The sequence below is a fragment of the Camelus bactrianus genome, chromosome 28 (genome assembly GCF_048773025.1).
Source record: "Camelus bactrianus isolate YW-2024 breed Bactrian camel chromosome 28, ASM4877302v1, whole genome shotgun sequence".
Classification (NCBI taxonomy): Eukaryota; Metazoa; Chordata; class Mammalia; order Artiodactyla; family Camelidae; genus Camelus; species Camelus bactrianus.
Window position 1 is genome coordinate 10,567,386 of NC_133566.1, and position 13,610 is coordinate 10,580,995.

General features: G+C 52.3%; 1 protein-coding gene across 5 annotated transcripts in view; it reads right to left on the reverse strand.

Annotated features, from left to right (window-relative positions):
• The window catches only part of NCK2 (NCK adaptor protein 2), a 70,906-nt gene that overhangs the window by 10,917 nt on the left and 46,379 nt on the right, over window positions 1-13,610 (reverse strand). For 4 of the 5 annotated variants that reach the window (XM_074354695.1, XM_074354696.1, XM_074354692.1 and 1 more), the window contains one exon: window positions 9,187-9,431. In XM_074354695.1, the coding sequence (XP_074210796.1) occupies window positions 9,187-9,412 (226 nt within the window). In that variant the 5' untranslated portion in view covers window positions 9,413-9,431. The remainder of the gene's footprint in view (window positions 1-9,186; window positions 9,432-13,610) is intronic. The other variant, XM_074354694.1, reaches the window with a different exon arrangement.

Genomic DNA, 13,610 nt, shown 5'->3' on the forward strand with positions numbered 1-13,610 from the left:
CGCAGGATGCTGGACGGCTTGGCCGCGGGCAGCCAACCAGTCACCAGCAGAGGAAGCGACAGCTGCACCCGGCAGTGGTCATATGCCTAAAAGCTGGGAGTTACTGAAACTGATGGCTCTGCTTCCCCCCATAAACTGCCAGAGCACCAGCAAACGAAGATGATAAAACAGTGTAAAGTCTAAAACTGATTAGAGCATCCGTGCACCCCTCAGACCAAAAACAAACATAAAAGCACATCCAGACACAGGCAAGATGCCTTCTGGGTTCTCGTATAGGGGGAAGCTGGAGGAAATTAACTCAAAGGCAGGCCCGAGCTTTCAGACCTTCAGGCCGCCCTGGTCGCACCTCCCTGACCACCGTGGGGCCAGCATTCCCCTTCCTCTACAGGGACACTCAGGGTCCTGGCATCAGACATCCACCCCCTTCTCCTTTCTTCTTTTCTTTCAAAATGGCAGACACTTCTCACAACAGGTGGTGATGAGTGAATTGGAAAAAATTAGCTGAAACATTAAATCCAGGGCAGAATTTTCATATTCTGGTTGAAAACCCACTGGTGGGTCGGAGAATCTGTTTAATGGGGTGTGACCCGCTTGCATACATGAGCTGTCTTCTCCCCTTCAGCTACACACGTGTGCGTGAGTCAGCGCAGAGCTGTAATGTGAAACTTTCTTCTTCCTGAGCGTGAGGAAGGCAGTTTGAAAAGCCCTAAGGTAAAACAATGGCTTAACCGGGTTCAACAGCATGGAATTCTGGGACTTTGTCGAAAGTGACCCCAGGGGAGGAAGGCATGTCGGGGGCCATGCCCCTGGACTGGGGGGGCTGGCCGGGGTCCCCAGCCTTTCCTGAGAGGCGGCTGCTCCCCCACCAGCTGTCCCAACTCGGTCACTGTGGGGATTTTCGTGGTGCGGAAGCTGTGGCCATTGGCAGGTTTCTGTTTTTTTCCAAAATGACACCAGAGCACTTTTACGGGGAGCTTCTGCCTCTTTCTCCCCTGATTCCTTAAACTGCAGTAGAGACAGCTTGGTCCTGAGAATAACCTTTGCTTCTGCTACCCCGCTGGGTCTGGGGGTGGGGAGGTTGGAGGAATAAAACGCTGCATCATTATCATCTCTGACCTCAGATCTAGAGAGGACCCGCCCCAGGGACACCTGAAGACACCAATATGTGTGTGATTATTTCTCTTCTATGACTTTTCATTTTTCCCAGTAGGAGCGGCAAACCCTCACACCCATTTGCAGTCTCAGTCCATCTTTCCCAACTAAACGGTAACTAACCATGACCTGGCAGACCGGACGCCCTCACCAGCCCGCGCCTATGCTCACCCCCTCTCTGTGCCACGTCCGGGAGCACACACTTTCTGGCACCTTCTAAGACCTGTTCACCTTGGACCAGAGTGTGAATTCCTGGGGCAGCCTGGGCCGTGGACAGGATGACCCTCCCAGAGCAGCCTGGCCACATCCCTCACCCCCACCCGGCCCTCGGGGACAGCCCACACGGTGGAGGACACCCAGGCAGCTCCAGCCCTGCCTCGATGGACAGATGGAGGCCCGGACAGGCATGTGTTAGCAGGATTTGGGATGAGCTCAAACGATGTGCTTTTCTTTCAGCTCTCGAGTTAGTCGTAAAATCCCCGACTGTGCAGACTGCCTGGTGTTGGGACACTTTGGTTGGCGGTTTCCCTGCAGCCTGTATGGGACCCGTCAGGCTGTGGATGAGAATTTCCAGAACATGGCTGTTAGAAAACCGTTCCAGCTGCCGGCACGCTGCATTCAGCGATGTTCAGTAACTTTTATTTCCCCCTGCAAAGTAATGATTTTCTCTGCAGCTTGTTCAATAATGTATAGACTGCAATACCTTCGCGTGAAGAAAAGAACAAAGAAGGAATGGAAATTGCTGTCGGAGGGAAAAAAAAAAAAGAAAAGCAGGGTGCTGTTTTGTGTGGCACCTGCTTGGGCATGGTCAGGACTAACTTCCAAAGTAAAGGTCAGGCTCTGAGGGCCCCTCGGTTTCCTTAAATCTCTGATCCTAAAGTTGTGGTAATTAGGATGGAGACGACATTTCAGAGGTGGCACTGGGCTGCTGCCGTGGGGAGTGACCACCCAGGGGACCCTGGAGGTGGGGGCAGAGAGCCTCCCCAAAACCCATGCACCCCCCCCACCTCCCCAGCAGCTCGGGTGTCACCACCCCACCCGGTCCTGGGCAGGGGCTCCCGCACAACCGCCTGCCCAGATGTCCTGTCCCATCAGGAACTGAGCCCGGGCACCCAGCTGCCTGGGCAGGACCGGGTGGGCGGCCGAGGGAGGAGGTGGGCGAGCTCCTGGCTGGGCCACCCCCACAGCCAGGCTATAGCCCAGACACCCGCTGCGCTACGCAGCAGGCTTTATCTGCATTTAATAACCATAATAAAAAATTACACGAGCTCTGTCAGGAGTGGTGTTTCCAACCCTGGGAGCAGACAGCAGCTTTTAAGGGGCGAGCATCTGAGCTGGATTTAAAGGTGAATTAGACATTTCAGCCCTTGTGACGGTTTTCTGGTATCGAGCTACTGGCTCTCTGCACCTGGGTTACACTGTCACTGATGATTATAAGCACAGGGTCACTTTCTTGAATAAAATTAAACACATTAAAGAGTGAGTTCTAGTAAAAGGTTGAATATGTCCTACATTATTAATGTCAGTGATTTTAAAGTCAAAATCTTTTCTAGTCTCCTTTTAAGATGAAGGGATGTTAGAACAGACAACTTGAAAATATGCTCTGTCATCTTCCAGCTGGAATTCTGCAGATTTAAGATAAAACATCAACCTGATTTGACATAGCTCTGAATACACTCCGGCCCGTCCATTTAGACACAGCATACCTGAGTTTTAGGAGCTCTGTGACAAACTCACTTTATTTTTGTTACTAATCAGATTTGTCACATATACCAGATTTAATCAGAAAATTTCCTTACACCTGAAATGTGTAATTTATAGTAAGTTAAGAAAACGGGTTATTAATCTGTGGGGCTTTTCCCTCATGAGGGTTAGGAAAGTCAACTAAAAACTACAAAAGGTTTTTTATCATTAAATGCCAAGGAGACCTGACAAGATCTGACTCAGGCACCAGGTGACTGAAGTGACTTTCCACAGACGAGGACGTGTTTAATGCTTGGCTTCCAACAGCTTTTCTTGGTGCTGCCTGTGCATTTAATTTGTGTCTTGTTTTTTAGACTCGCTCCCACTACTCAGAGAATGCCAAGTGCCAGAAATTATAATCAAGTATTTGAACAAAGAGGAAAAAACCCTCAAATTTACTGGACTGAAGGATGTTTTGAAGGGTGACCGTTTGGGATTGATGCAATAGTTTGCTACTGTTTTAACCTGTTCAGTTCCCTTCACCCCCATCTCTTATTCAATGAAACGCCTCTCTTCTGGGTGACTCAGACCAGGACTGCCCAGGACTACACCCCAGTCGGGCACGTCTGTGTGACCAGGGAGGGTCGGGGTGGGCAGGACGGAGGCGCAGAGACACAGACACAGAACCCAGACGGCGTGAGCTGAGGGAATCCAACCAACCTTCCCAGTGATGGGAGAGAACCCCCCCCCTTTCCATTTCCATCTTCTTTCTTTATTTTTCGCTTTAGCTACTTTTGAATTGATTTCTGTCACTTCCGTTAGGAGCTCTGGAAAACTTCAAGGAAAAAAATAAAATTTTCTCAAGAGGCTATCAGCGTAAGTGCGCGTTCTTAGTGCACACCCCTCGCCCTGTGATGAGCTGCTGTATTGTGCGCTGAATGGAACCCCAAGTTCAGGGAGCGGTGGCCCAGGATGGGGGAAGAGGGGAAGGAGACCTGTAGGAGGGACGGGAGCCACCATCCCCGAGGCAAACCCACCCTTATGGGGTCGGGCTGCCAGCAGAAGGAGGGACAAAGGGGCTATTCACCATCCGCGTGCCCAGATGGTCCCTTTCCCAGCAGGCGGACGTGCCAGGAGCCAGCGCAGAGGGAGTGGTGTCAGGGGCAAAGGCCTCCAGTCACACGGGTCCTCGTGTCCAGGGCCCAGAACCAGAATTCCCACCCTGGTCCTAAGAAAGCCTGTTCCGTTGTGAACAGGCAGGCAAGTGGCCTGACCGAATGTTCAAGCCTGAAAAACACTGGTTGAGAAGTGCAGGACTTTCTACCAAATGTGAGAGTCAAACGGTATCGCAGATGACGAGGAAAAGAATTTAAAAACAAAATTTAAATTAAAAAACGTAAGTAAAAATATATATTTAGCATCTCTCAACACATATACCTGACCCACCAGAACGAGCACCTGAGTCTGCAGACAGGTGCACACAACGTGGAGAGGATTCCACGTGACGTGGGAGCATCACTGGGCATCTCGGGAGACAGTGCCCCTCAGGGTAAAGTGGGCCTTCATGCAGGCCCGTCCTCCAAGGAGGGACAGGGAGGCTCCTGGGACCACACGCTGCTTGGACAAGGCAAACGCTGGTTACTGAGGGGCCAGGTCCCCGCTAGCTCCAGGAGGGGGTCTGGGTGTAGCCCGGCTCAGCCTCCAGGCCCTCGTCCACCGACGGCTTGCATGGACGGCGCTCAGCCTGGGCTCAGAGGCCGGCTCCTGGCTCTGCTGGGAAGAACCTTGCCACTCTGGACGAGTAACTCCGGTCGCCTGATTTTCATAGAAAAGCTTTGCACGGGGTTAACTCCAGGGCCCTTTCCAGGATTCTAGAAACTGATGAGTGAACAGGACTGTTTCAATCTCACATGCCAGGCTGTGGGAAAGCGAACACAGGAGAACCGAGCGGTCCTCTGGGTCCTACGGCCACTCCTGTCGCCAGCCCTTGGCTGAGCACACGGGGTGGACCGCACAGCTTCAGTCACCTTAGATCCGCACGCAAGGCCCCCTCCCACCTCCCTGCCGACTGGAGCTCCACTCTGAAAGCCCGCCAGTAAATTTCCCGAGGCAGACACTCAATTGCTTTGCTTCTTGAAAAACCCAAGCTACAAAATCAATGGAGATTCCCTGCCAACAGCCACCCCAGGACGGCTGGCTTCCACGAGGAAACACAGGCAGAGCCCCGGCCCGAAGCCCACAGCGAGCTGCCCTCCAGGCGGCTCCCAGCTGTGAGGACCACTGGGGACAAGTGGATGCTCACAGAATTAATTTGTTCAGAAGGAGAGAGAGGAAGTTCAGAGAAAGTGATGGCGGCCTGGAGGGGCTGGTCAGGGGACAGACGTCTAGACAGAGGTGAAGCTCTGCTGGGTGACGGGCCTGCCCGAAGTCACTGCCATCCTCCTGTGTCAGGCCGGAGCCCTCCAGACGCCCGCCTGTCCTCCCCTCCTGTCCAGGGAGCAGCGGTGAGTGCCAGGCAAGGGGGCTCGGGAGACAGGGTGCCTGCAACAGCCTTGCAGCAACCAGGGGGGTCTGCCCTCCACAAACACCCCCTGCAGCCCGCACCTGCCCCTGGGGGACAGACAGGAAAGTATACTAGAAAGAAGGAACATTTGGGGCACACGGATCGGGTCTAAAAATGAGAGCACGCCATATGGGGACAGGCAGCTAGAAACAGCAAGAAGATTTTACTTAATTCCTAGGTATTTTTAGTTCACACTTCTCTGCTCTAAAACTGAAGGCTCCCTTTTGAGTAACTTTAGTCAGAAAAGGGTGTTCTCTGTGTTCTTTAGAAAACTGAAGTTATGATAATTTTAACAAGAGGCAACCCAGGTGCCAGCTGCCGGGAAAGAAACTGGGAAACACTTCACGTGATGCTCCTGTCCGTCCTCGGGCACCAGGGGCCCCGGGACGCACAGTCTGCTGCCCCCAGCCTTCCCGAGGGTCCGGACCCTCCCTCCTTTCCCACCGCCTCTCCTGGCTCTTCTCCCGTGAGCGTTCTTTTGAACAATCTGTCTCTATTTTCTCTCTAATTATCCTCCCACTCATCTGTTGTGAGTATGTTTTGCATTTTTTGTTCTGAATACTTGGAAGCTTACAATATACAAAAACACATCCAAGTTTATTCTGGGGGGCTGGCACCACGATTACTGGAGACGGTTCTTTATTCTGTGGGCCTGTGTTTGGCAGGTCATTCATCTGCACTGTGAGCGACCTCGCCGGGCAGGATTCTGGAGAGTTCTAAGTCGTGGTACATTATGTGCGATTTGTGTAATTAGGGTTTGGACAGTGGTAGACGGCACAGCAGAGACTTGGGGGTAGACCTCGAGTGTTAACCCCAGAGCCCCCGCTGCAATATAGGGAAGAGGTGCTAATTTGCTGGAGAAGCTGAACCTTTAAAATCAAACTGAGATGAAAAGAATCACCAAAAAAAGATCAGCTTCTCTTCCCTCGTTTACAGAAAATACAGAGGCACCGAGCATCCGGACCACTGATGCGCCCAGAGGCAAGGACCGTGTGCGCAGGGAACGCCTCCCTCCCAGCAGGCGCTGGGCTCAGGGCTGATCCCGCATAGGAAGGGCTGATATTCTGGGGACTAACCGCACGGTGGCTGCAAGAAGCCACCTGCGCAACCCGACTCTGAGTGTTCGTGTGCGTAAATACTGAGAAAACAGATGCAAATGCCCACAGTGTTTATTTCTGGGCAATAAGATCACAGGTGATTTGTGTCTTTTTCGTATTTTCCAGATTTTTAAAAAAAAGTACGCCCGTCTTCAATGAGCCACTTTATAATAAGCCGGCATTTCAGAGGTCACGGTTCTGAGGGCACCTAGGCAGAAATCCGCGTCGTACGAAGAGCCTGTGAACGCCAGGCTGGCTGAAGTCCTGCGCACGCAGGTGGGTTCCAGCCGCTGTGAAGAAGTGGCAACAAAAACTGTTCTTCAGTAAAGCACCTCCCTGGGAGAGGCTTCCCCGTCTCAAAAGATTTAGCACACGCTTTAAAACGCCTAACCAGCATGGCTTTATGCTTTTATGAGTCAGGTCACAATCCCGAGGCGAGATCGCAGCCCAGGAGGGCTCTGAGCCCTTCACAACGTGGCCCGGGCTCCCCCAGCAGGAACGGTTCTGAACGACTGCTCCTCGCTGTCTCGGGAGGAGTTCTCTGTGATGGAAGCGGAGCTCAGACGAGATCTAGTGTATTTGCAAATAAGGGCTCATATTGTTTTGTTTAACTATAAATTATTAAAGGAAAAGAAAGAAGGTTAATCCTTTCCTAACAGAGAGGTCTTTGGGGGGAAGGTACTGCTTTCTTGAAGTTACTCTAACAAAGTATGATTGCATGATTAAATTAAACCCGCACCCAACCTCGGCAGAGCAGAGGACTCTAAGGAAGCAGGAGGTTCTGTGCGGTTAGAGACGTCAGCACATGGAGACTTGGCTGGGGACTGGTGCTGTTTTAGGCCAAACCAGGTGTCTGCTGGGGAAATCTCACCCGTGGGCTTAGCAAGTAGGCGGATTTCCATAGCAGTAAAGTCACCAATGTGGACGATGTCACCAGCACCATGAGGAGGTCAACGCTGGGGCTGTTTTCGACATTCTCACTCCTTCTAACACCCACTGGAGAGAATTTCTGCCTAATCAGTCTACAGTCACACTGTGACTCTCACAACACACCAGTCATGATCATTGAAACAGGAAGCCACGGATGCTTCAGCCCCCATTGTTTCCGTAAGAGCCTGGTGGGAGGCAGGAGGCTGTGGGAAGTTTTCTCCCCTTCCCCCTTGACAACGAAGCCGCGCCAAACGTGGCTGCGGAGGAACAAGTCACTCCACATGGTGACCTCCCTTCTCCTCGACCCTGCTCAGAGGCCAACAGAAAAGTCACGCCAAGATGACAAGGTCTCTCTTTGTCCAACGAAGCCCAAAAAAGACAGACAGCAAGTAGGGGCGTATATCCCTGGCGAGGGGAGTTCTCACCCCCAAGAGCCTTCAGACCCTGAGCAGCAGCTGCTCCCGCCAGATGTGGACGTTCAGGACATAACTGCACTCGCATTTTTACAATAAATAACTCTGGGTACCAACGTTTCCCAGGAGACAAGGGCCTGACTGACAGGAGACCTGGAGAAGGGGGTTCATGCCACAGATGAGGAGGGCCAAGGAGAGCCAGGGGGGAGAAAGTCAAAGAAAAGTGAACTTGGATTCTATTTAAGGAAGAGCTTTCTAACAATCTGTGTTCTCCAAAAATGGAATTGGCTGGCTCCACAAAAGGAGACATGTTCCAGCAGAGCTGGGTGGCCATCTGTCGGGGCGGGGGAGCGGGCCCAGCACCCAGCGCATGTATGGGCTGGCCAAGCAGGGACACCCACCCACTCTACTCTGAGAGCGCCGGGGACACAGCGCACTGGGCAGACCACAGCTCACGCGGAACTGAGCACTAGCCAAAGACGCGATTCAGAGTTCAGCTGTCTTCTCTGGTTCTAAAAACTGCAGGGAAAAATGCCAAGCTGCTCAGGGAATCTGGAGGCAACTCCGAGCTCCTGCTTTGTCTTATTTCACTTCCCACCACTTCAGTCAATTTCTGGGTATTTCATTCTTCACTAGCATCCTGAGAATGTGTTTTTTACAAAGGATAAGAAGGACCAAACATGTCAGCAAAGTTCAGCATCTCCCAAAAACCGTGCTTCATGTGGCCTTCCCCACGTCCGGACACCAGGGAAAAGGAACAGGCAGGCGGGGAGAAAGCCAGGCAGACAGCGAGCTGATGGGGGGTGCGCCCAGCAGCCCCCTCCCCGCCCCCCAGGCGGCTACAGCATCCCATTGCCACGAACCCAACCGTCCATGACTCAGGGTACAATGCCACCAACTTAGAAGAGGAAACAATTCATGGGGTTCAGCCTGCATTCTGCCCTCCCTCCTCTAGACAACAGGACAGGATTTCGTTGAGCCAGAAGATCAGACGGAACGACACACGCGGGGCTGTCGACATGCGTGGAGGGGTCACCCCACCGCAGGACCCTCCAGAAAGTCGATGCCAGGAGGCAGAAACGCGCGGGGGTCAAACATACACACGTGTCGGCTGACGTAACACTACAACCTCGACACGACAAACCTGCTCTTTCTACACCGGGTCTCCTTGTTTTCAGAGATTTTCAAAAAAGACAAGTAGAAAGAGGTCAATATTAAAACAGACCTTTTTTTTTTTTCTCAAACACAAACTAAAACAATGACCCCTGCACCCCACCCCCGCCCGGGAAAGCACTGGGCACCCTACCCCACCCCCAGGACAGCGGTGGTCCCGGTGGCTGACACTCACCGAGCGTGTCCTTGAGGTTCCGGACCAGCGAGCCCTTCTTCAGGCTGTTCTTCCTCTCCACGTAGTTGGACGGCACGTAGCCCGTGCGGTTGGCCGCGTTCCGCACCCGCCACCAGGTCTTGGAGTCGTCCAGCAGCCACAGACGCTCGTTCTTCCGGATGTCAAGCTCCTGGTCCTGCTGGGCCGTGTAGTCCCACTTGGCTATCACGATGACCTCCTCTGTCATCTTTCATGGAGTCCTCCTGCTGGCAGAACATGCGGACAGGCTCGTCAGAGACCCAGCCGCAGCCCCGGCCCCGCGCACCCACCTGGAACGTCGTGCCTGACGGCTTTCATCACAGCCCGGTGGCCGGCCCTCCTGGGTCCCAGAAGACTCGGTCTTAAGATGACCTTCTTTTAGCATGCGTTAGTGTTCTGTTTAGCAACAGCGACCTTATAAAACAAACCTGAATTTTGTACGGCAGGAGTTCTGCGTGCTCTGCTAAAAACGAACAACAATGAAAAAACTTTCCAAAAAAAATCTAAGTAACCCGATCATGAGTAATGTGGTCGCTGAAGTAAGCAACACCAGATACTGACAGCCGATACCCTTACAGCCATTTTCTCTGGATAAGCTGAATTTTATGAACGTATTTAATGTATATGCCACATCCAAATCGTAATGTGGTGTCCCGGACTGGATCCTGATATATGAAAAGAAAATTAGTGAAATCCACGCTTAGTATGCAGGAGGTCCTGGTTTCATTCCCCGCTATCTCTGTTAAATAAATAAATAAGTTAAATAAACCTAATTATCTCCCCCCCAAAAGGAATTAAAAAATAATAAAAAATTAAAAAGAAAAAGAACTGAGCTGTAAAGCCACGAAAAGACACGGAGGACTCTGAATGCACACGGCCGAGTGAAAAAAGCCAATCTGAAAAGGCTGCCGACGGCGTGACGCCCACAAAGCCCCTCTTGCAACCAGACCTCCGTCAGGCTCCCCGGAACGCTCATTGCCCTGAACTCCCGTGTCTGCGTCTGCCTCACGCAGCCCCAGCACGGATCCTGCTGCCCATCCCCGCCTGCTCTCGGGAAGGGTCCTGTTAGGTCAGCAGGGCCCGGTCCCCTCTGATGGCTCGTGTTCCTCTTAGTGGTTTCCATTCACGGACGGACTTCCCACCTGCTCTGTGGCTGTAAATCCCCACTTCCCCTTCTGTGTGTGGGGGTGAGCCCCACCTCTCTCCCCTACTGCGGAACTCCCCTGTGGTACCACCCCCGCAGCCGAGCACAGTCTGCTTCACTGCTCTTCAACAAGTGTCATTTTTTTTCTTTAACAACTCCAGGGACATGACTTTCTGGAAATGGCAAAACTAGGGAGACACTACAAAGGTCAGTGGTGGCCAAGGGCCGAGTGGGGAGAGGAATGATTAGATGGAACGCAAGGATGTTCAGGGCAGTGACACTGCTCTGAATGCTACGCTAACAGTAGACACACGTCATTACACATTTGTCGAGACTCATAAAACGTCCAGCAGCAGGAGTGAACCGAAATACAAAATTATTCCAAAATGAATTTTATTAGTGAATTTTATAAATGAGGTTTATTAATACAACAAAAAATACAGTATATTACATACCTAGTTAAGTCAGTTCTGAAAGTAACCAATGGCAAAGGTACACATGAACGACTGACACGAATCTAGTTACGAGCTACTTCAGCAGCTCCGTACATCTCAGGGAGAAGATGGGCCGCTGATTTTTTCAGCAGAAAAATTGAACACTTAGCCCTTTAAATGACTAGATGTTTACTCAGAGCTACGAAGAAATGAATAATGGAAAGACTCTGGACTAAAATCCCCTTCTCTGACAGAGAGGAGTTCTCATTATTTGCAGGGATGACTTCAGGATTGCAGAGGGGACACATGCACACCGACTCCACAGAAGCATGGACACCATTCTTAAATAACATGACACCTTCCACTCGACGCTAAAGACAGTTATAAATAATGCATGTTCTCCTCTTTTGTGAACGGACTCCCACATTCAGAGACGGCAAACCTTTCGGGAAGGAGGAGACGTTTAACAGACTTTCTGCACGATGTCCACAGCATCCAAGGACAGACTTTCACAAAGCCCATTTCCAACTGCAGAAAACCCCAAGTTCACCCCGTGTCTCACTCTATGCTGACCTTACCGTCCAGTTAGATCTTTGAAAGTCATGAAGGTCGTTTCTTTATTCAATCATAATGGGAGGGGCCAGAGCAGACACAGGAACGGGGGTCAGAGAATGGTTTACTCGAATACCAGGCTTCTTTCTTAATGACACAGTTTCGAAGAGAGATTTTTAACAAGGACTGCCCACCACTTAAGACCAATCAAAGCAACTTACTAATTTCCTGCATGACTTAACTGCAGAAAAGCAGGGAAATGAGCTGGCCAGGTTGGTATGTCTCGGTGTGCACTGACTATCCCATGGGAGCCTGGAAAGATGTCAGTGCCTGGCTCCACCCTGCCAATCATATCGGAACCTCTAGGAGCGTGGCCTGAGTGTCCGCAGTGTCCACAGGCCCCCTCGCGGGTCCGCTTCCTGGGCCCGGAGCGTGGGCCGTGGGAAGGTGATCGCTCAGTCCAGGGGAGGACTCGAGTGCAGGAGGACCACTCATTCCATCTCCAAAACACCTGCCTTTCAGGGGAGCATGAGCTTTCAGGAGACAGGACCACAGAGCTGCAGTGACTTGCAGTGAGGGTGGGGGGGCTGGGGCCCAGAGGAGGGTGGGATGGTGGGGGTGCCGCTCAGGATGCGGGGTGTGAGCAGGACGGGCGGGGAGCCAGGGCTGAGCAAGGCGTGGAGTATGAGCAGACGCCCCTTAGAACAAGGCTGCAGATGCTCTCCCTCTGCCTCCGCGTCGGTCAGGGCCCAGGTGCAGGCCCAGGTGCAGGAAGGGCCCCCCCCCCCCAGCCCTGCCCACCAGCACCTGGGACACGGACCGCCCTCTGCCTCGCGGGCTGCAGAGGCTGCCGGACGTCCACCTGGAGGGGCCCTCGGGTGGGGCCAGGGTGGGGGTTCCACCCCAGGCCTCGGGAAGCTGCCCCAGGAGCCCAGCAGCAGCCGTGACTCACCAGGAGGAGTACGTCTCTGGGTGCAGGAAGCACTGCAGTGGGTAAGAGACCAGCGCTGAACCAAGATTTTCCACAATAAAACCAGACATACAAACTGACTTAAATTCCTAACGTGGAAAAGCCCCACCAGAAGAAAGTCTGAAAAAGTACATCCTGACTGACCACTGGAATTTTAAGTCAGAAGTGGGATTCTGATTCAGGCTAAGGTAGAGTCACGGAGGGCAGAGCCAAACGACATACACATGCGTGCCTCCAGCTCGGGCAGCTCAAGAAACCTTATTTCTGCCTTTGTTAACTAAGCTAGTTCCCACCCGGCTACAGCCAACAGGAAGAAGCAAGCGCCGCAAATTTGGTGTCTTATAACCAGATCACTGTCCTGAGTGTCATGTGACCAGTCTAGACTAGAGCTTAGCAAGAATCCCATGTTACACTGAATAAAAGGAACTCTCAGGAAATCTAACTTGCTAAGCTGCTTTTTAAAGTCTTAGGTGGAAGAAGATTTAAAAAAAAAAAAAAAAGCAACAGACCAGAATAGCTATAAAAACTTTCTTGGCCCCTTAGTTTTCACTAACTCTTAAAATAACATCAGTGCTATTCTGGGACTCTTTCTAAAAAGGATTCTGTTCACTGCATCTTGCTGGCTTATGGCTGGGTTACGTACTCCTCACAATAGTCAGTGTTCCCGTGACACCCAAAAATGGTCACAGATCCTTCCCAAAAGGTGCCGGGGACCACGTCGAACCACTTGGTCATAACTGTCAACAGAAACAGGGAGTTGAGTCTGGGATTCAGTGTGTCCACCTTGGCCTCAGCTTATTCTGTAAAATGGGAACAGCGAGACCTGCCTCGCCCCACGAGATACCGTGGAGAGCGCGGTGTTGAGGACGGCGGGGTCTCGCGTCATACACACGTGGGTGGCAGTCCTGCTGTGCACCTCAGCCCAGCTGCCCTTCTGTCACCTGGGGGAGCGAGCAGGGCATGTCACTTGGGAGCTTGTGAAGAAAGCTGAGCACGGTGCCCAGCACGGGAGAGCCCAAGAACGGGAACTCCGGTCGTCCCGAAAGCCTCCGTGTGCTGCAGAGCGCTTGGGAAATGCCAGCTAGGCTCATTCAGAGGCCCTCCCTGCCTCCTGTCAGGATCTAGGAAGCCCCTCCGATGCAGCACCCTTCCAGGGCACCAGGGCTCCCTGGTGAGCATGCAGACCCAGGCATAGAAGAGCCTCTGCAGAGAACCCTCCCCTCCCCTCCTTGTCTAAGCGTCACCATCCCAGGTCTCCTCCCCAGAGGTCACTAGGGCACAACCTGCAGCCGGACTTATAAGAGCA